This window comes from Neomonachus schauinslandi, chromosome 2 (genome assembly GCF_002201575.2).
Source record: "Neomonachus schauinslandi chromosome 2, ASM220157v2, whole genome shotgun sequence".
NCBI classification, from domain to species: Eukaryota; Metazoa; Chordata; class Mammalia; order Carnivora; family Phocidae; genus Neomonachus; species Neomonachus schauinslandi.
The window spans coordinates 113,732,103-113,759,521 of NC_058404.1; the positions used below are offsets into that span (position 1 = coordinate 113,732,103).

Genomic DNA, 27,419 nt, shown 5'->3' on the forward strand with positions numbered 1-27,419 from the left:
CATAGTCTATTTAACTCACAAATAGTTACTCATTGGTCTGGCTCCTATTTCTAGAGTTATATATGCTCATACTTTCTCAGCAAGCTGACTCTTCAGTTTTAAAACTATCTCTTTGCAGAGAGTCTTCCATTGCCACTCACTGTTAAAGCTGTATCTGAATTAAGCACCTGTGACTAAAAACAGGACAAATGCTTCAATAAGGATAAAAATATGAGAACTCTAAGTTATTAACAGAAAATAAAGGCAAATCATTTAATATCTCTGGATATTTTTATCTCAATGTTATCCACTTATCACAGGCCCAGATCAGTGCCATGCAGACTACTGTGATAAAAGCTAGCACTTAATAGAGGAAGGATTCTCAGGCTCAAATGGAAGATGGGAGAAACTTTTTGGAATCACCAAGAGTACTTCTGACAAAGTATTTATATGTGCAACCACCCCAACTCCTCTACACATGTCAAAAACCAATGCAGGTGTGAACCACTCTTACTAATAACCTAGAGTCATATCTCTGTGGTGTTGGGAGTAAAAAAAAAGAAATGTACAAACTATTTTGTTTTCCAGAGATGTGGAAGGTTCATTTTTAAAGCTAGTTGAGGGTCTCCTTCATGACTAATACAAGGCAGGAATTAGAGCCAAGTATAAGCAATCTATCCTATACCCTCTTTCTAATTTCACAATACAGCTCGTTATCAATGTGCCAAAATGAAGAGTTCAGTTTCTGGCTTCCTGAAATGTTCAGTACAAAATCAATTCCTCCCTTCCCTTTATCTGGCTCATTTTCTCATTAGGACATTTAAAACTAATATGAAAAACTCCTTGCTCAGGCATAAATTTTAGCTAGATTTCTCTCATCCAGGTCCTTGATACCCTGGCCAGTGCTCAGATCTGCTAAGTCAGAGGAACAGTTAGATGAAATCTAAATTCCTCGGCAAGTATTAAACATTTACAATTCTATGATTCAGATACCAACTCATAAATTGTAGTAATCGAAGTAGCAGGACCCTTAGTCTGAGGCGGACAAGAAGTACTCTTGCAGTAAGAGATAAACGAAGTCAAACTGTAATTAAAAACTAACCCCATAAACTGCTAATAAAGATTTCACATTTATATTATATTTGTACACACACATTATGAGTAAAAAAAAATCTTACTTGTCTAGATTTTCTAACAATGACTGGCACAAAATTGTCAAATATCCAGCTTCCACTGCATTATGAGATACATCTAAAACAAACAAGTAAACTGCAGGTTGAGGAGGACGAAGCTGAAAGGAATGAAAATAATGTAATTTATTTAGTAGGCACAATTTATTCTTTTTATAACACTATTACTACTGGGTATTTACTGAGTAAATGACACACAAAAAATATACAAATAGGAGGATCGACATTTTATAAGATTTTATGTACTAATGAAAATGACATTCCTTTAACTTTTTTTCTTATAAAGTTGGTTATGGATTAAGCATAATAAGGCAGTTGTTAGGTGTGCCTAGGTGGCTCAGTCGGTTAAGCGTCCAACTCTTGATTTCAGCTCAGATCATGATCTCTGGGTTGTGAGATCCAGCCCCACATCAGGCTCTGTGCTGGGCATGGAGCCTGCTTAAGATTCTCTCTCTCCCTCTCCCTCTGCCCTTCACACCAACTCCCCTGCTCTTGTGTTCTCTTAAAAAAAAAAGTTGTTACAGTAATGTTTAAGTAGATGGGCTAAATGTTTTCCTGATAAGAGTGTTGATTGAGGTATCTTTCAAAGAAAAAATGAGCTTACTTTTTAATATGAACATCTATATCACTTCCCTATTCTAGAAAAATACTGTTTTTTATATTTATTTTTTAAAATCTGACAACTAATAGTACTAGCCATTAGTACTAGCTCTTAGGTTACCTGGTGGTGGCTAAATCCCAGGGGTTAAGTGCCAAGTATAAACGAAGTCCTTGTGATGGTATTCTAAGTATGTTAAGTCATTATCTGCTAGAGATGTATACTGAAGTATTTTATAGGTTAAATGATATGATGCTGGGATCAGCATTTAATAAACTCCAGAGTGGGTGAGGGGAGGGTGCACTGGGGTGGACTGGGGATAGATGAAATACATTTAGAAAAATGCTGACAACTGTTGAAGCTTGGTGATGGGTAAATAATAGTTCACTATACTATTATCTCTTTTTTGAAGTATGCTTAAAAATTACTGTTATAGAAAGTTGAAAGGATATGTAGAATCTTTTTTTTTCTTAATATGCCAACCAAGGATCACATGGGTCATATTGCAAAAACTAAAGATTAACTTCTTGCTTCACCACTTCAATTAGATTAAGATCCTAAGGAGTCAGAACAGAGTTGAGAATGTAAGTTGTAAAGAAAGTAAGAAGCTGAGAGTAAAAGTTTACTATAGTTAATACGGAAACGGACAAGGAAACAGTAGTTAAGTGGGCAGATGCTAAAGTGGACACAAAGGACCATAAAAATTACAAAAACAAAGAAAGAAATGGGTCAAACAGGAATTTAATACACATTAGCTGTCTCTGTTTACCTTTCCCCACTAGCAACATCTTCCATTTTTGCAGACAACAAAGATTAGTAATGAGGGTACTGAAGAAATGTAAGTTATTATAAATACATTTAAAATGAGTAGATACAGGGGCACCTGGGTGGCTCAGATGGTTAAGCATCTGCCTTCGGCTCAGGTCATGATCCCAGGGTCCTGGCATCGAGCCCCACATCGGGCTCCTGGCTCAGCGGGGAGCCTGCTTCTCCCTCTCCCTCTGCCTCTCTCCCTGCTTATGCTCTCTCTCTCTCTGTACCTCTGTGTCTCAAATGAATAAATAAAATCTTTAAAAAAAAAATGAGTAGATACGATAAAGAAGATGAACAGAACTTAAGCCAAGAATTCATTTTTATAAATGGAAAAGAAGAAGAAGCTCTTATAGTATAATAAAAGAAAAGGTAGAATCTGATGATGAACTGGAAAGAGAAAAATTAAAGTCACTATCCATTTATCTTGACAGCTGTACTGGTGAACCAATAAGATGGTGGTATCTTTAAGAGCTTGAAAACTGAGTTTTTCTGTTTGAAGGTCTTAAATATTACATGGCAAAAGAATATTTATATTCATTTCATGTCAGCAATCAAATCAAAATGGCAACAAATTGTAAATAGTGCTTATCATAAAAAACTACTAATGTTTCTTAGTGACATAACTGCATCTTCTAGGACATCAAGTAACCTTCACAAAGAGTTTTCTCTTTGTGAAGTATAAACTTTCAGCATTATTTAAAAAAAAAATTCATACTGGGGACAATTCAAAATTTTGCAAGAATTCACTTAACAGAAAATTATAAATTACCAATACAGTTATATCCCAGGACTAATTTTTACATTGAGTAATTACCATGTAATCTGAAGAAGCAATGAACTCCACAGTTGAATTCTGAACTTCCGGTCTTTTATGAGGCTCTCCATAAGATCGAGTAAGGGGATTATACATAAATTCTTCAGGAACTAGGTAATAATTAGAAATCCAGTACAAATTTAGTAATATAATTTGCAACTAAATAAGACATATGCATAACAAGAAATAAACACCTTTATCATTAATATTTATATAAGGTTTACAATGGTTTTGTGAACATCTAATGATAAAAATGCTCTTTAAAAAATATATGAAGATAAAAAAAAAAACTTGTGAAATCAGGTGAGGAAACCAGAACACAGGTAACCTTATGTCCTATTTATTACATCATATGACATAGAAAAAAAATCAGACAGAAACACAAATTTGAAAGCAATTATACTAAGAGGACCTAAGAAATGACTAAAGGGGATAACAGACATGGCACAACTAGTCCACATGACCTTCACTGCTTGTTTTGTGAATATTTTTTTTACTTTGCCCTGTCACTCTCCTCATTATCAATCATCCCCTGGCCAGCCAAGACGAAGTGTCTCTAGCCTATATTCTCTCCATTAAAAGTGGCATGAAAGTTTTCAAAGCAATGAAGAGAGAGACCAGATGACAAAAATGTCAAAATGTTTAAAATAATATTAAACACACTTATTTTAAGAATCTGAAACTCACCGTCATTAACTCTATAGCACAAATTGCATTTCCATCTACGTTGATCGATGAAGGATACAAAAGGGTTGATATATGTTCGACAAGATCGGCACCTCACAATGGTATTTGATGTTATCACTGGTAATTGCTAGGAAGTAAAATAAAAATGCTGTAGCAGAAAAAGCACCTCAGGGGAAAAAAATGGAACGCATACTGCTCTGCTCCACAGACAGAACAGAAACCATAACTGTGTTTTGAAACGGAAGCATTTTCATAAAATCCAGTGATGTGCTGAGCAACACAAGCAGCCATCACATTTTCTCCCTCTTTGTCACAAACCGTAAGATAACACCAAAACAAAGGCAATAAAAGTTACTGGCTGATAAGAAAAGCCTGTTTGGCCAAGAAAATCATTTAACTCGAAGCTCATCAGCTAGACTCCAGAAACCCCAGTGAGAAAGAACCATACACCACACAGAAATGTCTTTGCATTTGCTGCCTGACAGCATCTGGTACCAGAGCATAAGGCTCTGTGCACTAGATAGCCGCCACCGTCCTCGCGGGAACTGAGGCCACAAGAACCAAGCACGAGGTGCCTTTTAAAAGAAATACATGAAAAAAAAAATGTGTGCATGCGATAGTTTCAGATGACGAAAGGCAGAAGTCCTACCTAATTTCGCACGGGTTATTTTTTTAAGAGGGTGAGAAAGGTTATGGAGCTAAACTTAACAAAAAAGAGACCACTGAAATGCTGGCAATTTTAGTGATCTTTTCAAAAGTATTGAGGGGACAAAGATTACAAATTAACCTATAAATCTGTTTCGGACTGCTTCAGAAAAAAGGAAAAGGAAAGAAAAGGTTTGGGAAAGGAACTTTATATTCAATTAAAGAAATTCAGAAAATATGAAAAAACACTAAGAAATCACATATTATTCTATCTCCCTGAATTAATCCCTGATAACATTTTAGTATATTTTCTTCTGGCTTTTTTTTTTTCTATCTCTACATAAATACTTATGTTTGTATTTAATTTCTTTCACATATATAGTTTTTATTACACAAGTAATGACATAACACTTATGAAAAAAATCAGGAAATACAATTAACTGAAAATGAGAAAATAAAGAATTGCCCAGAATTCCACAGCATAGAGGAAGCCACCGTTCCTAATTTAGTGTATATACTTCCAGAAGGTATCATATATGGCATCTGTGTTTAGACAAAAATTCTCATGTATGTATATGGGAAATTAACTATCTTGGTTTAGAGATAATGGCTGAAATAGTATTACAGGTGATCAAACAGTATCTACTGAGTGAATACATTCAAGGTATTTATTGCACATTTATTTTATTTTCTATTCACTCTGCTCCTTTCTCTGTATCCTAACTAGTACGGAAGTTAGCTCCACGAGGAAGCTTATTAACCTTCGTATCATCAGCATCTAGCATAATGGGTAGTTAATACACATTTTTTTTGCAGGAGAGCAAAAGAAATTCAGTAGCAATAAAAGGGGTTGAAAACTACAGTAGTAAAAAAATGTGAGGGAAAAATACACCTTATAGAGTATAAATAAAATGTATCTGGAGAAACTTAATTTCTGAAGTTTAGCAATTTTAAAGACAACATATCTGCATAAAATACCAGAACTGTATGTAAAAATCCAAATCCAGCAAGCTTAGGATTAAACCAATGAACTGTGGAAACTTAAGTAATGTTTTCATTCAATAGACTGGAAGCATTTGGATTTATTACTACAAGGATTGTTTGTTTCATACAATTAGGGAGCATACAGTTCTCTCCATCCCCAACTGGACATCACTGTTGGTGCTACCTTTATGTTTAATAAAGACTCCCAAAGTTTATCTGTTATGGCCTTTTCAACTTCCCGAACTACTAATCTTTCAAAGTCCAGCTCAGACCTCATCACTCATAGCAAACCTCTGCTCCTGCACCCAGAGGGAATCACTTCCCATACTGTACTCACTGCCTAAGTACCTTGGAGAATTTGGTTAGGTACATGTATTAGTTATCCTGCACCGTGGTTATTTGTTTTTACATCTTTGTCCCCTGTTAGATATAAATTTCTTAGGGGCAAGGTCAATGACTTTGTTATCTCTGTATTTACCAGTGCTTAGTTAAGGCCTGTGACAAAGCAGATTAGTTAGAAAATGTTTGCTGAGATGAATCTGACAAAAATGATTATTTCTAACTTAAAAGATAAAAGAAGATGAAAAAATTTCCAAGAAAATATACAATCAAAATACGCTGCACATAAACATACATGTCAGTACCCGTAAGTATTTTAAAATGTGTTACTTTACCGTCAAGTCCCTGAAGGGATGTAACAACAATCCTAAAGGAAGCTTAGCTTTATTCAGTAAAGCCTGTGTCTGCGGAATATTTGTCAAAGTACACCGAAACGAACTGCAAAAAATATAGACAACATGGACTCTATTAGCTATCAAAAAATATATATACTATAGATAGTTGTAGATAATCAAGAGAATTGAAGGGCATAAATGAAAACTGTCTGGCAACGTTATCTAACTATAACTAGGAAGATCCGTATTCCGCTAAGCAGGCATATATGCAATACAGGACAAAAAACCTCAAGTAAGGACTCAACATTTTCATGGTGGAAAAGTACAACACATTTGGGAAAAAACCATTATCACTAGCATGTAGAACACGGATAGGAGGGAGTGAACAGGAAACCTCTGTATCTTTAATAATGCTGTTCTTGCTTTACTACCCATTTTCACCTGTTGAAACACCTTTGATGAGTCTCTTATTATGAGACTCATCAAAATTATCACTTCTGAAATCTCCCTTCCCTCCAATCACAAGTCAGAAGAAACGATGTCTTCCTCTATGCTCTGAGATCAGTTTATGCTTCTATGGTACCATTAGTCTGCTTTGCTTTAGTTGGTTGTGTACCTGTTTGTCTTTTCCACTTAATATCAGTGATCACTTTGTCCTGTGTCACCCTAACGCTATTCTTTTCTTAGAGAAAGTATTTATAACTTAATAAGTACTCACTTATAACTTACTGTTTATAACTTACTAAGTTATAAGTTAAGGTCAGTAGACACAGAATCAATAAAGGAGCAATCAGAGAGGTAAGAAGCAGAAGTACTGGAAACCAGGAAAGGAATTTTAAGAAGAGCAGCTCATAGTATGTACAGATACCCAGATTTATTTGGACTCCAGGCTGGTGTTGTTCCTTGAACACTAAAGTGATCCCTGCTTTAAGACTTCTGCATTTGCTGTTCATGTAGCTTGGCACACTTGCTTCCCAGATCACGTGGTTTGCTCTCACACTTCATTCAGATCTCCACTCAAGTGTTAACGCTCTGGGAAAACCTGTCCTGACTCCTCAATTGAAAACAGCCAACCTCCACCCTCACTACTCCCTACTTCATAGTAATATTCTGACATTACATTATACAGATGGTCCCCAACTTATGATGGTTAAGCTATGACTTTTTGACTGTTCATAGTATGTCTTCCCTAATAGGATAAAGGTTGCAAGAGATTGGGAACTGTTTGTTTACTGCTTCATTTCCAGCATCTAGAAACAGTACCTGGCCCTTAACTTAGAAGGCATTCAGTAAATATTTACTGAATGAATGATTTATCTTTATATGTAGGAACAATTATTATTCCTGTTTTATCATTGACAATATTTTTTTTTTTTTAAAGATTTATTTATTTATTTGAGAGAGCGAGAATGAGAGAGAGTACATGAGAGGGGGGAGGGTCAGAGGGAGAAGCAGACTCCCTGCCGAGCAGGGAGCCCGATGCGGGACTCGATCCCGGGACTCCAGGATCATGACCTGAGCTGAAGGCAGTTGCTTAACCAACTGAGCCACCCAGGCGCCCTATCATTGACAATATTGAAAATTTTTAAAGAAATTTGCAGAGTCTTATAGCTACTTATCAGTGGAACTATGGTAAGAACCTGAGTCTATCCAACTGTGAAGAAGTCTATACTCATAAATACTCTGCATTGCTACCTTGGTAAGAGAGAAATTTTCACAGAAAACACGTAACTGAGTAGAAACGTATACCATCCGCTACCTAGACATATGTATACACTATATTCACCTACTTAGGGAATGCTTACTCTTTCAAAATAGAAGGCCAAAATCCACATACTCATAGACCTGATAGCAACTTATATTCACAGGAATGGGCAGCTGTTTTCCTCTTAGGATCAATGATTGTACATTTTCACAGCAATGATCTTGACACTGCCTTAGGCACTGATGGGGGCTGGTGGTAGTGTGTGGCAGAAGAGGGGGAATCCTCGGAGCAACTCCATTTTCTGTTTTCTGTATTGGAAATCTCCGTAAGATTTTGATTGAAAAAAGAGAAGCTTATGGTTTTTTTAACAAGCCAGAAAACTACTGCTTTAATAAAGGAAAATACTGGCTGTAAAGAGGAACGCTATTTCTCCTAATGCAAGGAAGAAGACACTGAAAAGGTAGTGAAGTAAAGTACTGAAAGCAAACAACAAAGGAGAACTCTTGGTTTTGAAGGTACTGTGAGGTGCGTGACAGAGCTAGTTCACCCACCCAGAGGAAACACCAGGGTTTGGTGGCCACTGGATGCAAACTATCGGCTACACTTCTCCATGAGGTGAGGAAATATTCAATAAAGGAAATCCGAATTTAAATCCAGGCTGAATAAATAAGCCTGGGGGTAATGGTCTTCGCATTCTATGCTGCGTGGGAAAAGAAAACCCAGAGACAAACCATTTAAATCTGTTCTTGGGATTATGTAAGTGAAGTCAGTGTCCTTTTCAAGTAAAGACTGAAGGGCATACGTTTTTAAAAATTCCACCTTATTTAAAAGACATCAGAAGTTATTACTGGTGAAAAGTAAGGAAAAAGAGATTTAAGAAAAATATAGTTAGATCTGGGTTCCTGAAATCCTTCACTCAAATAAAAAATTTCCCTTGCATTAGGTGATAGGGAATGGGACTGATAGAGACAGAGATGGAGGTAGGAACAGGATCTAAAATGAATTTTACAGCTAGAATTTCTGTACAGAGTAAAATGGAAAAGTCCCCATTAACAAAACTTCCAATCAAGGAATTAATATCATATCACCTGCACTAGTTTTAAAAGTCAAACATTTCTGGGGCGCCTGGGTGGCTCAGTCAGTTAAGCGGCTGCCTTTGGCTCAGGTCATGATCCCAGGGTCCTGGGATGAAGCCCCGCGTCTGGCTCCCTGCTCAATAGAGAGCCTGCTTCTCCCTCTCTCTCTGCCTGCTTCTCTGCCTACTTGTGCTCTCTCTCTGTCAAATAAATAAATAAAATCTTAAAAAAAAAAGAAAGTCAAACATTTCTGACAAAGTCTATTACTTACTAAAGATCATAAAATAAATACTTACTCTGGGCTACAGTTTAATTTTTTGAGGTCTAAGTTCAAGTTAGGTACAGGAGCCCAAACAGGAGTCATGGGTAAAATATTCCTCTCCTGGGTGAGGTTTACAGGTCTCAGACTTTCCGGCTGTGGAGAGCTCTGAAGACTCAGTCCTCCCAGACTGGAGGACAGCTGGTTCATACCAGGATACTGCTGAAAAAGCAATTCAAAACAAAACAAACAAAAGGACAATATAACAAGCATGAATACAATGTACTATACTATATATAGGATTTTAACATACAGAATAAATAAGAAGATAAAAAAATTTAAACCTGGCTTGGAAACAGAATGATTTTCTTTTATTTTTTAAATTTTTTTTACATTTTACTTTATTACGTTATGTTAGTCAACATACATCATTAGTTTTTGATGTAGTGTTCCGTGATTCTTTGCGTGTAACACCCAGTCTCCATTCAATGCGTGCCCTCCTTAATACCCATCACTGAGCTAACCCATCCCCCCCAACCTCCCTTCCCTCTAAAACCCTCAGTTTGTTTCTCAGAGTCCATAGTCTCTCATGGTTCTTCTCCCCCTCCGATGTTCCCCGTTTCATTTTTCCCTTCCTACTATCTTCTTCTTTTTTTAACATATAATGTATTATTTGTTTCATAGGTAGAGGTCTGTGATTCATCAGTCTTACACAATTCACAGCGCTCACCATAGCACATACCCTCCCCAATGTCCATCAGCCAGCCTTCCCACCCCTTCCCCTGCCACCACTCTAGCAACTCTCAGTTTGTTTCCTGACATTAAGAATTCCATGTATCAGTGAGAACATATGATATTTGTCTTTCTCTGATTGACTTATTTTGCTTAGCATAATACCCTCTAGTTCTATCCACGTCGTTGCAAATGGCAAGATTTCAGTCTTTTTGATGGCTGCATAATATTCCATTGCATATATATATATATATATATATATATATACACCACATCTTCTTTATCCATTCATCTGTCGATGGACATCTTGACCCTTTCCATAGTTTGGCTATTGTGGACATTGCTGCTATAAACACTGGGGTGCTCGTATCCCTTTGGATCACCACATTTGTATCTTTGGGGTAAATAGCCAGTAGTGCAATCGCTGGGTCATAGGGCAGCTCTATTTTCAACTTTTTGAGGAACCACCATACTGTTTTCCAGAGTGGCTGCACCAGCTTGCATTCCCACCAACAGTGTAGGAGGGTTCCCCTTTCTCCGCATCCCCGCCAACATCTGTCGTTTCCTGACTTGTTAATTTTAGCCATTCTGACTGGTGTGAGGTGGTATCTCATTGAGGTTTTGATTTGGATTTCCCTGATTGGATACTAGCCCTTTATCTGATATGTCATTTGCAAATACCTTCTCCCATTCTGTCGGTTGTCTTTTGGTTTTGTTGACTGTTTCCTTTGCTGTGCAAAAGCTTTTTATCTTGATGAAGTCCCAGTAGTTCATTTTTGCCCTTGCTTCCCTTGCCTTTGGCGATGTTTCTAGGAAGAAGTTGCTGGGGCTGAGGTCGAAGAGGTTGCTGCCTGTGTTCTTCTCTAGGATTTTGATGGATTCCTGTCTCACATTTAGGTCTTTCATCCATTTGGAGTCTATTTTTGTGTGTGGTGTAAGGAAATGGTCCAGTTTCATTCTTCTGCATGTGGCTGTCCAATTTTCCCAACACCATTTGTTGAACAGACTGTCTTTTTTCCATTGGACATTCTTTCCTGCTTTGTCAAAGATTAGTGGACCCTAGAGTTGAGGGTCCATTTCTGGGCTCTCTATTCTGTTCCATTGATCTATGTGCCTGTTTTTGTGCCAGTACCATACTGTCTTGATGATGACAGCTTTGTAATAGAGCTGGAAGTCTGGAATTGTGATGCCGCCAGCTTTGCTTTTCTTTTTCAACATTCCTCTGGCTACTCGGGGTCTTTTCTGGTTCCATACAAATTTTAGGATTATTTGTTCCATTGCTTTGAAAAAAGTTGATGGTATTTTGATAGGGATTGCATTAAATGTGTAGATTGCTCTAGGTAGCATTGACATTTTCACAGTATTTGTTCTTCCAATCCATAAGCATGGAATGTTTTTTCATTTCTTTGTGTCTTCCTCAATTTCGGAAATAGAATGATTTTAATAAGGTAGTTCAATTTAAAGCATTCTTGGAAAAAACCCAAAGCAAAATAATGAATTTAAACCTTAGCACAGTTAAACCTCACAACAAATTTCAGCAGTAATGTTTTTCAGCATCAAGAATTTAGATTCTGTGAATACAGTTCATACTGGAAAGGCAGGATAAATGCTTTTGTTTCCAAGTTTTTTCAGTGACCAATTTTCAGAATAATGAGTTGATGCCATAAAAATGTACAATGAAAAAAAAAATGTACAATGATGTTCAATGAGTTTTGCTTTGCTTATTTTTTCTGTTCCATTTGTTATATTTTTAGTATTATTATGAATTCACAGCTTTCTATGAACTCAAAGTGACTTAATGAATAACTGGCCAGTGAAAAAAGACAGATTATTTAATAAATGATAATGAGCTTAGAGCTATTTTTTGGGGGAAAATGAGTTTATTTACATTATGAGCCAAAATAAAACCTTAAAAAAAAAAACAAAAAAAACCCAAAATAAAACCTTAAATAGATTAACGATGCAAAACTGAAATCACCTAAGAACTAAAAAAATTTATAGCTGGAAGGTTGAAAGGATCTTTTAAAGGATACAAACAAAAGTAAAAACAAAAGAAATCATTATATGGGGGCGCCTGGGTGGCTCAGTTGGTAAGCATTTGCCTTCAGCTTAGGTCTTGATCCCAGGGTCCTGAGACCTAGCCTCTTGTCGGGCTCTCTGCTCAGTGGGGAGCTTGCTTCTCCCTTTCCCTCTGCCTGCCACTCCCTCTGCTTGTGCTCTCTCTGTCAAATAAATATATAAAATCTTTAAAAATAAAATAAAAAAAATCATAATGACTACATAAAATTTAGATATTCCTTCAATGTCAAAAAAATACCATTAAAATTAAAAACAAATGTCAAGGTGGAGGAAAAAATTGCAATATATAGTAGACAAAAGGTTAATATACTTATTATAGATGGCTTTTATAAACCAGAGGACCTGAGTGATGATGAAAGAATATGAACTAGGACTTCAGTAAAAAAACATAAATGACTAATAATTATAAAAAAATGTTTGCTTATAAAAAATAATTCTTGGTGGACTTGGTAATACAGAGGAATGGGCATTCATATACACTTTTACTGCCTGCTGGATAGCTCCATGTAAATCTATTAGGCATTTTAACTTAACATGGCCAACTCAATTGCCACTCTTAGACCTACTCATCTCCCTTCACGTGAACTTCAAAGTATCCAGTCGCTCTGCCAAAAACCTAACATTTATCTTTTCACCTTCCTTTCTCTCAACTACTAGTACAAATCCATCAATAAGTCAAGAGATAGACATTATCCATCCACTTTTCATTACCTTCACCGATACCACCTTAGAACGAAGCACAATCATACATTTCTGGGATTATGGCAAAGCTTCCATTTGTCTCCCTGTTTCCATTTTTGTCTTTTCAAATACTTCCATCCCTAACCTGTTCTTCACACAGCAGCCAAAATGCTTCTCTAAATAATGTAAATCAGATATATCACTCCATTACATAAAATCTCCCATGTCTCCCCTTTGCACTTGGGATAAAATCTAAGCTTTGGACTATGGTCCCTCACTACCTCTGATCTTATTCCTATTACTCTTTTATTTTTTTAATTCCCCCTCCCCAGATTTGTCAGAGTTCTCGGTCAGACTTGAAAACACTTCAAAACAAGTCCTTGGCAACCTCCAAATTATTCTTGGTGACCCTGATATCCCTCTGACCATAATCGTGGGGCCAGAAGGGCATAAAAAAAGTCACCTTTAAATGGCTTCTTTTAAAATTAACTTGCTAATATTAATCTTTGATTAAAATCTACAATCTTTTTTTAGTAGATAGGTAAGAATTTAAATGTACAGCCTAGCTATTATGTTTAAATCATTATTGTTCACTGACCCTGAAACTAATGTCCAAAAACCTATTTTAAATTCAGATTAAACAAAAACAAATTGCTGCTTTGTAATCTTCCTTAGTTACATATATCAAATATGACTTTGGTTTTCTTCTGCACAAGTCCCTACCAGTTAAAGAGAGAAAAAAAAAAGTGCTTAATTCTGAACTGTAAAGACTTGTATTCTCAGAACTGAGCCTGGTCTTAGACAGATGATTTCACTTATCTGAGTCTCAATTCCTTCAATTAAATAATGAAAGGTAGGTAACTACTATAAAAAAGTGAAATTCCAAGTGTTGACAAGGATGTGCAGTAACTAGAACTCTCACACACTGCTAATGGAGGTACAAATTGGAACAATCTGCTTTGGAAAACTGTTTGGCATTAACTGCTGAAAGTATGGATACTCCATGACCCAGCAATTCCACTCCTCGATACATACATTCATTTAAAAGACATGAACAGGGGCGCCTGGGTGGCTCAGTTGGTTAAGCGACTGCCTTCGGCTCAGGTCATGATCCTCGAGTCCCGGGACTGAGTCCCACATCGGGCTCCCTGCTCAGCGGGGAGTCTGCTTCTCCCTCTGACCCTCTTCCCTCTCGTGCTCTCTAACTCTCATTCTCTCTCTCTCAAATAAGTAAATAAAAAATCTTAAAAAAAAAAAAAAAAAAGTTCTTTTAAAAAAAAAAATAAATAAATAAAAGACATGAACAGAAATATTCACAATAGCACTATTCATAATAGCCCCACACTGGAAACTTACCTTAACACCCATCAACAATAGAACAAATAAATAAACTAGTATATTCACACAACGGAGTACATACAACCATGAAAATGAATGAACTACGAGCACACAGTAAGCATAATGTTGAGCCAAAGAGTCTAGGCAAGAATATACACAGCTATTATTAAAAACAGGCAAAATTAATGTGTGGTATTAGAAGTCAAGACAGTTGCTAACTCTCGTTTGGGGGTTAGTGACTGGAAAAGGCATGAGAAAGGGCTCTGGCTGTTGGTTACATGTGTTCAATTTGTAGAAAGGTATTGAACAGTATGATGTTGATTTATATAACTGTACATAAATATAATACAGATTATATTTCAATAAAAAGTTATAAAAAAGGAAAGGTGGAAGTGAATGATCTCTAACAGTATAAAGTCTAAAGCTTTTGCTTTATGTTTACTTCTCCCATGATTAATAATCAGTTACTTTTCAGTCTGCCTCTGTCTCCTTCATTCAAACTCCTGTGATCCTTGCACCGGAGGAGCTAGAGTATAAAAAGGATGAAGATTACAGAAGATAGAATGAAATTATTTTTAAAATCTAGCATAATAAATATTAATTTTTATTTTTATTCCAAGGACAACCTCTTAACTTTTCTAAAATAACCTTCCAAATAAAATGGAACAAGAACAATACTTTTGGGGTGCCTGGGTGGCTCAGCTGGCTAAGCATCTGCCTTTGGTTCGGGTCATGATCTCAGGGTCCTGGGATCGAGGCCCACATAGGGCTCTCTGCCCAGTGGGAAGTCTGCTTCTCACTCTCCCTCTGTACTCTCCCTCTATCTCAAATAAATAAATAAAATCTTAACAACAAAACAAAACAAAACAAAAAAAAATGCACAATACTTTCCATTCTACTATTTCAAGGGTCAGCAAACTTTCTCTGTAGAGGGTCAGGTAGTAAATATTTTAAAGCTTTAAGAGCCACACATCTCTTCTGTAGCTACTCAATTCTACCACCGTGCTACAAAAGTTGTCACAGATAATATATAAAAGAACACGCGAGGCTCTATTCCAATAAAAGTTTATTTGCAGAAATGGGCAGCAGGCCAGATCTGGTCCAAGAACCTTTTCCTCTGTTCCTTGTGGAATACCACTACAATTTCTTCCTTGCCCAAAACTTCCTCCAAGAACCAGATCCTTTCTTTGAACTTGGTTTTCTTCTCATTAAAATGTAGGAATACATTATATATTATGACCCCCAAAAGCAATTTCCCTAAAGCACAAGAGTCAGAAAATAATGACTTAAAAAACTGTTTCATCTGGACCCAATAAAGTCATAAAGAAACTAACAAAATGGAAGGCAGAAAAATCTGTTCTAACCAATCATATTTCTCCAGCACCTCTCCCAGTTTCCTTCTTCCTTCTGTGCCTTAATTCTAAGATTAAATTCCAGACACATGATTTTCCTGTGTCCCTCTAATCTTCATTAGTGTACTGTAAGATGAAATTTCTATAAGGTTAGTCTACGAAGAACAGTTTTTCATTTTAAGTAGAAATGCTTTCCCATTTCAATTGTTTCCTTATATTTTATATTCCTAATAAAAATAAATGTAAGATACTTACTATTCTGTATTATTAGGCATTTAAAAGGTGACTCCAAAAAAAGGTCATATCAGAATGGGTCACAGCAATAGTTACTAATAAACATAACTATTGATTAGCATTTATGTTTGTGGAGACTGTTACCAATTTCAGTTATATGTCATATCCTGAAGACTTCTTCGATCTAAGAGTTGGAACCAAAATCCCAAACCACATTTATAACATGTCATTTTTTTTTTTTTTGAGGAAAAAGCCAGCTTAGTAATACAGACTTTTAAAAAACTTAACATTTAATTTCCTGATTATAAAATTAATACCTGCAAGACTCTAAAAAATAAAAGTACAACAAAGGACAGAAAAATCACAGCTAATTCTTGATCCAGATTTAACCTCTTTAAAGATTTGTTATTTATATTTCCTTTTATCTCTATGTATACACACACATACACACACATAAAAACTGGAACCAAAATGTATGTATGTTTGATCTAAGCTTATGTGTATTTGCACCTATAATCCATTTGAATCACCAGGGATTTGTGAGAACTGATAAGAGTTTCACCATTTTAGAACTGCAATGTCTTTATACATACTTGAGCATACGGCTGGAATCCAGAATACCCTGGGCTACTGGGCGGTACTGTAGAGTTAAGTGGTGCTGTAGCATTCTGATAACCAGGCTGAAGAGCTGGATAACCATACCCAAATGGCCTAGCCATTTTTGAAGGCTGAGGAGCAGAAGGAGCTGGAGCCGGAGCAGGGTCAGGTTCAGGAGCGGGATCAGGAGCAGGACTGCTTGCTGATGAGGAAAGCATATCTAACAAAGGGAAAAACATGGTGTTAACGCTGAAAATCAAGACTCTATAAAGACTTGGCTCCTGGGCAAGCCATAATCTTTGGCATTTTCCTTTTTTAAACTTTTTATTATGAGAAATTGCAAACATCCACAGAAGTAGAGAGAAAAACTTGATCTAACATTTTTTTTTTTTTTTTAAAGATTTTATTTATTTGACAGATAGAGACATAGCGAGAGAGGGAACACAAGCAGGGGGAGTGCGAGAGGGAGAAGCAAGCTTCCCGCAGAGCAGGGAGCCCGATGTAGGGCTCGATCCCAGGACCCTGGGATCACGACCTGAGCCGAAGGCAGATGCTTAACTGACAGAGCCACCCAGGTGCCCCAATAAAATGTATTTTTTAAAGATTCTTCAACAATCATTAGTTTCTACAGACAGTATCTATTGGCTCTTGCTTTTGAACATATGTTCCCAGACATTCTTCTGTCTATCATCTTGTGCTTATTAGGCAAGAGCTGGCTTACTGGCTTTCTGGTAACCTCCCAGATTTCTTAATAGGACAAGAGGTTCAATGTAGTGTCACACCCTGCTTATCCTTCCTTACAGTGATGGGAATGTAAGTAGAAAGGTCTCTTAACATGATAATAGCCATCAGCACAAGATATAGATAGCTGGAGTCAAACGTGGAGGTCTAAAACTTCTCCCTTTCCTTAGGAAAGGGATGATATACCATACATACATTTCTATAGTCCTAAGTTCTGTCCTAGCACCTGACACATAGTATTTTCAATTCATTTAATCTTACTGCTATAGATAGCAGTAATTTTGATATAGTTATAAATAGCTAGAAAACTTGTCCAAGGTCACTCAATGTCAGCACAGTTCATAATAAGATTACAATTTGTTGATGAAATGAATATGGACAGACAAAGCAAGGTTGAACTCCAAAGCCATGATCTTTTGACTACCACATTCAACATTTCACTTCAGGTTAATTTTCTTTTTGTTTTTGTTAGGTTAATTTGAAGCTCACGAAATACTATACAGTTATAGTAAATACATCTTTTTAAAAAAATTTAGTTAAAAAAAATTTTTTTTTAATTCCAGTATAGTTAACATACAGTGTTATATTAGTTTCAGGTTCATAATATACTGATTCCACATGTAGTATTCACCTTTTAGTCTATGAATTCTAGAATATTTTGATAATGGTGATTGCTTTTGGAATGGTCCACAATTTCTTATGCAAACACACATCCCTAGGAAAAAAATCCTTAACCACAAAAGAGTGAGTAGCTTATTGAAGTATTCTTGAAATATTAAAAGGGAACTCTACTAAGCTGAGAAGATGAAAGTTTTCTACTGATTCGTAGGATAGTGATAGCAAGATAGTATGTTAAGTCCAGCATACGCCAACTTCAATTAAGCTCCATCCTGGATTATTACCAAAGTGGTAAGAAATAAAGAGAAGGGCAAAATTACTTGTTCTGTTAGTCCTAAAGTTTCGAATCCCTAGAAAAAGTGAGAAAGAGAGCAGTCAGATGTGGCTGTCAGGTTATCTGTGATAAGAGACAGACTAAAAAGGAAGATCACAGTTTAAGATATTATAATGAAATGACTACGAATTCTAAAACTTAAGTTTGTATTTTTTTCTAATCCACCACTCCTATTCCTATATAATGACCAAAGTTATTTCCAGATAAGGTTAAAAGTAATGCCTCCAAGATCTACCCCCAAGTTGGTTAGTCTATTTACCTGGTGAGGCAGCCAGGAGCCATAGGGGGAGTAAAGAGTCAAAGACTATTTATATTCAGAGGCTAGCTGGAAGGAATTCAAAGACCTAAGCATGAGAACAGAAATATAAAGTTTACTTAAGAAATTACCAGCATAAGAAAGAAGGGAAAGAGGAGAATTATTTAGTATTAAAAGTCTTTTAGAAAGAGGAAAAAGATAAAGAGCATGATAACAAAAATAAAATAATAAATTTCCTTAGGCCTCTCAGAAATTACATTTGTAGTTGTTATATGACAATTAAAACTATTAATTTAAGGCTGAGAAATACCAGAAAATGTCCTTTTTTCTGTTAAAAATACAGCCTGCTAATTATGTATATGTTGATGTTTGGAAAAAACTGATGGTCAGTAATTTTTCAAGTAAGCATCAAATAAGCACAAAAGGAATTACCTGGGTAGCTGCCTCCTTCCAAGGCATCGTAACTGTTGGGCACTGGAGAAGCACTGCTCGTGGTAGAAGAGCTGTCAACACCTAAAAGGAAAAACGGAAATATGCACTAAGTTTAAAATGACAGTGTATCATAGAGCAGCCTCTGGCAATTTGGAAAAATATGTTTTGCTGAACTAGGAAAATTCTTGACTCTAAACTCAAAGTGACTGATGTTTAACGACCTTTAAAAACCATATATAAATTTCCGTTAATAAGAGTGGGGAGAATATGGAGCTGACAAGTGGAACACAATTTAATCAAATGCATGTGAAGGTGTCTTAGAGAAGAACAGGTATCAAACTTTTAAAAGTAGTAGAACACACAAATATGTTAGACTGATGGAAATGTTACCAGATTAACACCTCCAAGATTGCATCTACCAAATCTCAAGCTATTAAATACATTTTATCAGTACTAGGATATTTTAAGATAGTGAAATTTTAGTGACTTTTGTAAGGCAGCACAGCTGTATGAAACCTTCTTAAAAGAGGAGTCTCTGGCTTGGGCTGCTACCTAGCCTGCTACTCAGCATTTCTATGCCTCAGTCAGAATGGGTAGCTAGTATCAAAAAGACAAGAAACAAAAGCTTTGGTCAGGATGTAAGAAAAGGTAACCCTCATACACTGTTGGTGGGAATGTAAACTGGTGCAGCCACAATGGAAAACAGTATGGAGGTTCCTCAAAAAATAAAAACAAAAAACCAAAAAAAAACCCACCATACAATCCAGTAATTCCACTATTGGGTATTTACCCGCCAAAACCAAAACACTAATTTGAAAAGATATATGCACCCCTATGTTCACTGCAGAATTATTTATAATAGCCAAGGTATAGAAGCAACCCAAATGTCTACTGATAGATGAATGGGTAAAGATGTCACACACACACACACACACACACACGCACACACACACACAGAGAGAGAGAGAGAGAGAGAGAGAGAGAGAGAGGAATATTACTCAGCCATAAAAAAGAATGGCATCTTGCCATGTGCTACAACACAGATGGATCTAGAGGGTATAATGCTAGGCAAAATAAGTCAGAGAAAGATAAATACCGTATGATTTCACTTATATGTAGAATCTAAAAAACAAAACAAATGAACAAATAAACAACAAAACAGACTCTTAACTATAGAGAACAAACTGGTGGTTGCCAGAGGGGAGGCGGGTAGGGGGATGGGTAAAACAGGTGAAAGGGAATAAGAGGTACAAACTCCCAGTTATCAAATAAATCAGTCATGGAGATGAAAGTACGGCACAGGGAATATAGTTGATAATATTCTAATAACACCATATGGTAACCCATGGTGACTACACTTAGTGTGGTGAGCACTGAGTATTGTATAGAATTGTCAAATCACTATGCTGCACACCTGAATCTAACACTGTATATTAACTGTACTTCAATTATTAAAATAAAATCTTTGTTTAGTAAGTCTCCCCCCCAAAATATAACAAAACTTAAATATTCATAAACAGATGAATGGATAAACAAAATATGGCCTATCTATAAAATGGGGTATTATTCAGCTATCCACAGGAATGGAGTACTGATACATGCTGCAATGTGAATGATCCTTGAAAACATGCTAAACAAAAGAAGCCAGACACAAAAGGTCACAATTATGATTCTATTTATATGAAATACCCGGAATGGGGTTAAGTCTACAGAGATAAAAAGTAGATTGGTGGTTGCTGGGGACTGAGAGGAGGAGAAAATGGTAAGTTAATGAAAATTAAGAGTTTCCTTTTGGGATGGTGAAAATGTTCAGTTCTACCTAGTTCAGTACTTTCTCAAAGTTAGAACTAGATAGAAGTGATGACTGCACAACCACCAAAATGACAGAACCAGACAGAGGTGGTGGTTGTACTATTAGATGACACTGAATTATACACTTTAAAATGGTTAATTTCATGTTACGGGAATTTCACCTCAAAACCGTATGTTAAGGCAACAAGAATGGGGAAAGAATATTCTTTTCAACAAGACAGCCACGTGAGGTAGAATAAAGTTAGACCCCTTCCTTACACCCTATAATAAAATTAACTCAAAATGGGTCACAGACCTAAATGTAAGCACCGAAAATCTGAGAATATAGGAGTAAATCTTTGTGACCGTGGACTGGCAAAGGATTCTTAAATATGACATCAAAGGCACAAGCAACAAGAAGAGTACACTGGATCTTATGAAAATTAAAAGCTTTTATGCTCCAAACAATACCATCAAGAAAGAAAAGGCATGGGAGAATATATTTGCAAATTATACATCTGATAAGGGTCCAGTATGCAGAATATAAAAAGAATTCTTATAACTCAACCATAAAAAGACAAATAACCAAATTAAAAATGGGTAAAGGACTTAAACAGACACTTCTCCAAAGAAGATAAACAAATAGCCAATAAATACATGAAATGATGCTCAACATCATTAGCCACTAAGGAAATGAGAATCACAACCACAATGAGATGCCACTTCACATCCACCAGGGTGGTTGTAACTGAAAAGACCGATAATACCAAGTTTTAGCAAGAATACAGAGAAGTTGGACACTTCATGAGACTGTAAAAGGGTGCAGTCATGTTGGAAGACGTTCTAGCGGTTTCTCAAAAGGTTAAACAGAGTTATCTACTGACCTGGCAATTCGCTCAAAAGAAATGAAAACACACACCTCCACAAAGAGCTGTACGTGAATGTTAACAGCAGCATTACTCATAGGGCCAAGAGTGGAAACAACCCAAATGTCCATCAACTTATGAATGGATAAATAAAATGTGATATATCTACACAACTGAGTATTATTCAGCAATAAAAAGGAACGAAGTATTTTTTTATAGATTTTATTTATTTATTTGAGAGAGAGACATTGAAAGAGAGAGAGAGAGAGCATGAAAGGGGGGAGGGTCAGAGGGAGAAGCAGACTCCCCACCGCCCGCCGAACAGGGAGCCCGATGTGGGAGTCGATCCCGGGACTCCAGGATCATGACCTGAGCTGAAGGCAGTCACTTAACCAACTGAGCCACCCAGGCGCCCAAAAGGAACGAAGCATTGATATATGCCACAACGTGGATGAACCTTGAAAACATTATGAGAAGAGAAAGAAGCCAGTCACAAAAAAAGCCACATATTATATGACCTATTAATATGAAATGCTTAGACAAATCTAGAGGCAAAAAGTAGATTAGTGGTTGCCTAGAGCTGTGTGTATGTATGTGTGGAGGAGGGTAAGAACAGGAAGTGACTGCTAAAAGGTATGAAGTTTCTCCCTGGGGTGATAAAAGTTCTCGTATTACAGTGATTGTTGCAGAACTTTGTTAATATGCTAAAAACCGCCAAATAGTACAATTTAAATGAGTAAATTTTACAGTATTTCAATAAAGCTATTATTTAAAAAAATACACAGCATTAACATAACATAATAAAAAGAAAAGGAAAAAAAAATACATAGCATTCTCTCTGAATCTTGTGTTTCTGCTCTCGGCTCTCTCTGTCAAGTAAATAAATAAAATCTTAAAAAAAAAAGATTTTATTTATTTATTTGATAGATACAGAGAGAGAGTGTACAAGCAGGGAGAGCAGCTGAGGAAGAGGGAGAAACAGGCTCTCCACTGAGCAGGGAGCCTGATATGGGACTCGATCCCAGGACCCTGGGATCCTGACCTGAGATGAAGGCAGACGCTGAACTGACTGAGCCACGCAGGCACCCAAGAAAAACTTTTAAATGTAAATATCAATAAATAATTATTCTTGAAAAAAAAATAAAGGTAAGACTGCTTACACATGCCAAATTATTTTAAATATTTAAAGTATTTTGTAGAAATATTCTGTTTTCAGGTGCCTGGGTGGCTCAGTAGGGTGAGCATTTGACTCTTGATTTCAGCTCAGATCATAATCTCAGGGTACTGGGATCAAACCCTACGTCAGGCTCCACGCTCAGTAGAGAGTCTGCTGGAGATTCTCTCTCTCTCCCTCTTCCTCTGCCGCTCCCCCCCCCCCAACTCTCTCTCTCAAATGAATAAATTAAAAAAATATATTGTTTTATTAAATAATTTGAAACCTGCTAGCTTACTTTAAAATTCACTTTAGGAAGAAAAGCACCAAAGCAAATCTCTATTTTCAACTTGTTAAAATAGCAAAACCATGATAAAAGTTTTAAATCCTGATGAACCACTGAACTAAACATCTCAAGCTCTGCTAAAACTTATTGTTTAATTCTAATTAGGTCACGACATCACTGCCAACACAAGTCAAAGTGGTATTTTTTTAAGAAGTACATTATACAAGTTAATATTTTGAACAAGTCTAAAAAAAACTTCACGATTCCCCTACCATCTTACAGAATAAAGTCTAAATACCTTTGTGGTATCATAAGGAACTTCAAAATGTGGGATCCAATTGCCCTCCTCACCTCTATTTCTCTCCTATTCCCACACCATTTTCTCTCTTTTACCTTATGATGCAATCACACTGATCTTCTAATTCTGCACCCAACATACCATCTTTTCTTGCATTTATGCTCCACAGATATTGGTTCACTAGCCTAGATTCTGTTCTTCCACATGGCAAATTCCTACTCATCCTTCAAATTTCAAATCCTCCATAAAACCTTTCTGATATACCCATGGAAAATCATTTCCTTTCCTACGTCAGGACATTTTCTCACACCTTAATTAATGCACTTATCAAGATATATTGTAATCATATATGCTTCCCTATCATATTATGAGTATATGGAGGAGGCTATGCTACTGTATTAATCTCTGGAAGCATGACACCAAGCAAAATACTGCTTTCTGTGTATAAGCTGGCTTTAGTCAAATGAATAGCTTAGGGACTTGCCCTCATTCTTAAACCTTAGATAGGTCCACTTTGCAGGCACTTATAAAACACATAATCTATATTACCGATTAAATACTATACATTTGCCATGGCTGGAGAAAAAAAAAGGAGAGCATTTTCAAATGTTTAGTATTTCAGTTAATTAGATTTGAGGCTAGCCTAGACATCTAATTACTACTTGAATACTATTTCTATTTGAAAGTACCTTTTGAATTCTAACTCTAGATGCTGGTACCAAATCTCCTTCCACTGTAGCCCTAATACTCTGCCCCTTCTCACTATACGGAAAGTTGGGACTTTCCAGCTATAGCAATCACATATACATATGTATGGCATGTTTATAAACTAAATATCAGGTAACAGGTACCATATTTTCTTTTTAATGTAGATGAACACTGAAAACCCTCAAATACTTTTCTTGTGGCATGAATATCCTTTTATATCCTTCAGAGACCCAGGACATGTGTTCAATTTATAGAATTTTAAAAATATATTACATATCTATTGAATTCAGCTGAAAGACATTTACCTGTTAAAATAATAAAATATTACATTAATTAAAGGGAAAGATTTGAATCCTAAGGATTCTCTTTGGAGGGGTAGGGGAAAAGGGGAGATATTGGTCAAAGAGTGAATAAGATGAATAAGTCTGAGAAATCTAATATATAGCATAGTATTATAGTTAATAATACTGTATTATATACTTGAATTAAAAAAAAAAAAAAAGAATTCTCTTTGGAAGTTAGACCTAAGCAGGCCAATATTGTCTTGTTATCTACAGGAGTCGACTTAACTTGTTCTGTGTCAAAATACAACACTACCTGTTAAAATACCCAAGGCAAACCATAAACATATCATTATCTCTGACGTAGTACCTGGAACTGATTAATTACTATTAGCTTGTGTGAAAGTCAAACAAAAACTGACTATGACCTTAAAACTCCTTATGAAAAATCAAAAGTTTTATTCCACTAGCACTTACAAAATACAGCACCAAGCTGTCACATTCCCAGAGCCGTGTGAGAAAGCTACCCGTTGTCCCCTCACCTCTTCCCAACCTGAAAATTCCCTAGAGGAAAGGTGCTTGAGAGTCTGTATAGCAGGTAACAGAACATGACCTGACAGTGTTTTCCAGGAACAGGGCTGATAAAGTCTAAAATCTGAATTAGTCTTTGTGTTCTTTCCCCCCTTTCACATCATTTCACTTCTCAATTTTTATTTCACTGCTTATTTCCTTTCACTTCCACTTTCAAGTATTTGTCTAAAACTGATGGTCCACTCAAGCACTAACAACTGAAGGAGTGAATACCCATGACTGAATAAACTTAAAGAGAAGGATTTAAGACACAATCATATGGGAACCTGATAGCTTGCTACTTGCTCAAGCTTCCTTTAAAGGTTTGTTCTCCAACAATTCTGAACTTTTAGTAGCTTCTAACAAAATGTAAGACTGTCCCTAGTACCAAATCTATACCATAATTATAAAGAGGAATATTAATGATTTCTGAACCTGCTCATTAATATCTCATTATTTTTTCAAAAGTGGAGAACAATTCCATATAAACTAAACACACAAAAGTCCCATGAATACAGGGAAATGCTTAAAAAGTAGAGCACTCTAAATCTCTACTTTATATAAATACTTGTATGTAGTCCCTACAACAATTTAAGCCACTTTCTTTTACCTCTTTACACATGAAAAAATTACTGTAATGGAGCAGGGTTTAAAAAAATAAAATAAAATTCATTTAAAAGCTACATTTTTTTTCCCATTCAGAACATGTCTTTAATTTGCAATCAATAAATATATGATTTTTTTTTTTAACAAACCATGAATTGAGAACAGAGGATTCTAGTAAAAATGTCCATGATATAGTCTTACTATTTTGCTGCATAATAAAAAAAGGCAGGAGGAAGACAATATGTGAGTAATACAGTAGTGATTACTGCCACATGCCCTTTAGTTCCCTCCTACTCCAGTGCTTTGTGTTCTCACTAGGAGATAGAGACTCCTTTTTTCACACCTTTGTGCAGACAAGAGAGACATCGGTTTCAATCTCCACTCTGCTACTTAGTAGTTGTGAGACCAGAGACAAATGGTACTCAGCTTGTTCAGATCACAGTCAACTCTGTAAAATGGAGCCAATTATCTCTGGTTTACAGGATTGTTGAGAAGAAAAAATTGCAGTTAAGAACATAATCTCAATGTCAATGACTGTTAATCTTTTTCATTTGCCAGACACCGTTCTAAGCTCTTTACAAAGAATACCTTCAATCCTCAAAATAACCATATGTAATTGTTACTATTACTAGTCCCATTTTACAGATGAGTAAACTGAGACTCAATGAGTTTAAGAAACTTGTCACAAAGCTAGTAAGTGTCAAAGTCAGGATTTGAATCTAGAAAAACTGACATAAAAATCCATTAGCTCTTTAGTGCTGCAACTGGCACACAGTAAGTGCTCAAATAATACTACTACTACAAGGCCTGAGAACAACAACCCATTAGTAGCAATAACCACACACTACAATCAGATCTTAGTTTCTAAAATACCCTTCTTCACTAAAGGAAAAAGGACGCCTTGGAGAAATGGCTCAGTACATCGTTGCAGCAGTATAAGATGAGCTAGGAATATCTTACCGAGACCTCAATGTGCTTAAAGATTCATGGGAACATGTTCAAAAGACAGTTTGAAGAAGCTGTCACTGACCACGTCTAGGACAAGCTGCTATCAAAATAACTAATGAGGGCGCCTGGGTGGCTCAGTTGGTTAAGCGACTGCCTTCGGCTCAGGTCATGATCCTGGAGTCCCGGGATCGAGTCCCGCATCGGGCTCCCTGCTCGGCAGGGAGTCTGCTTCTCCCTCTGACCCTCTTCCCTCTCATGCTCTCTGTCTCTCATTCTCTCTGTCTCAAATAAATAAATAAAATCTTTAAAAAAAAAAAATTTTTTTGAAAAAAAAATAACCAATGACTGTAATGGATTACTGAATGAATAAGAATCCATGAGTCAATATGAACCCAAGGAAGTCAACAAGGGAGAAGAAAAAGCTCTCCTTTACACTGAAACCTTGACCCATAAATATAGAAGGAATGTTGGAATTAGAAAATCATTAATAAATGCTAAAACTGAGTGACAGTTTAATTAAGAACAGGACATTTACATGGTATCAAAAAATCTCCCCACAAATTACTTATTAATTTCAATGGGAAAAAGTGGTAACTTTACAGTGGAGAAACTTGGCAGACACCATTTTAATCAAGTGCTCAAAGTTAACATCATCAATATGGGAACAAATCAACATCATGTGCCTTGGACAGGATGCACTAAGAACACGATATTACTTCAGTGGTAATCCTGCCAAAAACACATGATTTGAATCTAATTACAAGGACAGATCAAATAAACCCAGACTGAGGTACATTCTAAAAAACAACTTGCCTGTATTCTTTAAAAATGTCAAAGTCAAGAAAAAGAAAGAAAGGTTAAAGGATTGTCTCAGATGGAAGGAGTCTAAATAGAAATGGAACAAAATTCAATGGATGACCTTGAATTGGATCCTGGGCCATGAAAACAGCTATAAAAGATCTTACTGAGACAACTGTTGAGATCTAACTATGGACTGTGTAGCAGATATTATTACATCAGTGTTTAATATCCTGAATACTGTATTGCATTTGTGTTACGTAAGACATTGTTCTTCTTTTTTTTTTTTTAAAGAT

The 27,419-nt window shown here is 36.2% G+C and overlaps 1 protein-coding gene across 3 annotated transcripts in view; it reads right to left on the minus strand.

Annotated features, from left to right (window-relative positions):
* Positions 1 to 27,419, minus strand: part of SEC24B (SEC24 homolog B, COPII coat complex component) — an 86,930-nt gene that overhangs the window by 18,158 nt on the left and 41,353 nt on the right. For 2 of the 3 annotated variants that reach the window (XM_021684527.1, XM_044912898.1), the window contains 7 exons: positions 18,819 to 18,899; positions 16,434 to 16,657; positions 9,462 to 9,646; positions 6,385 to 6,487; positions 4,082 to 4,208; positions 3,395 to 3,504; positions 1,158 to 1,270 (listed from right to left, as the gene is read on the minus strand). In XM_021684527.1, the coding sequence (XP_021540202.1) occupies positions 1,158 to 1,270; positions 3,395 to 3,504; positions 4,082 to 4,208; positions 6,385 to 6,487; positions 9,462 to 9,646; positions 16,434 to 16,657; positions 18,819 to 18,899 (943 nt within the window). The remainder of the gene's footprint in view (positions 1 to 1,157; positions 1,271 to 3,394; positions 3,505 to 4,081; positions 4,209 to 6,384; positions 6,488 to 9,461; positions 9,647 to 16,433; positions 16,658 to 18,818; positions 18,900 to 27,419) is intronic. The other variant, XM_044912897.1, reaches the window with a different exon arrangement.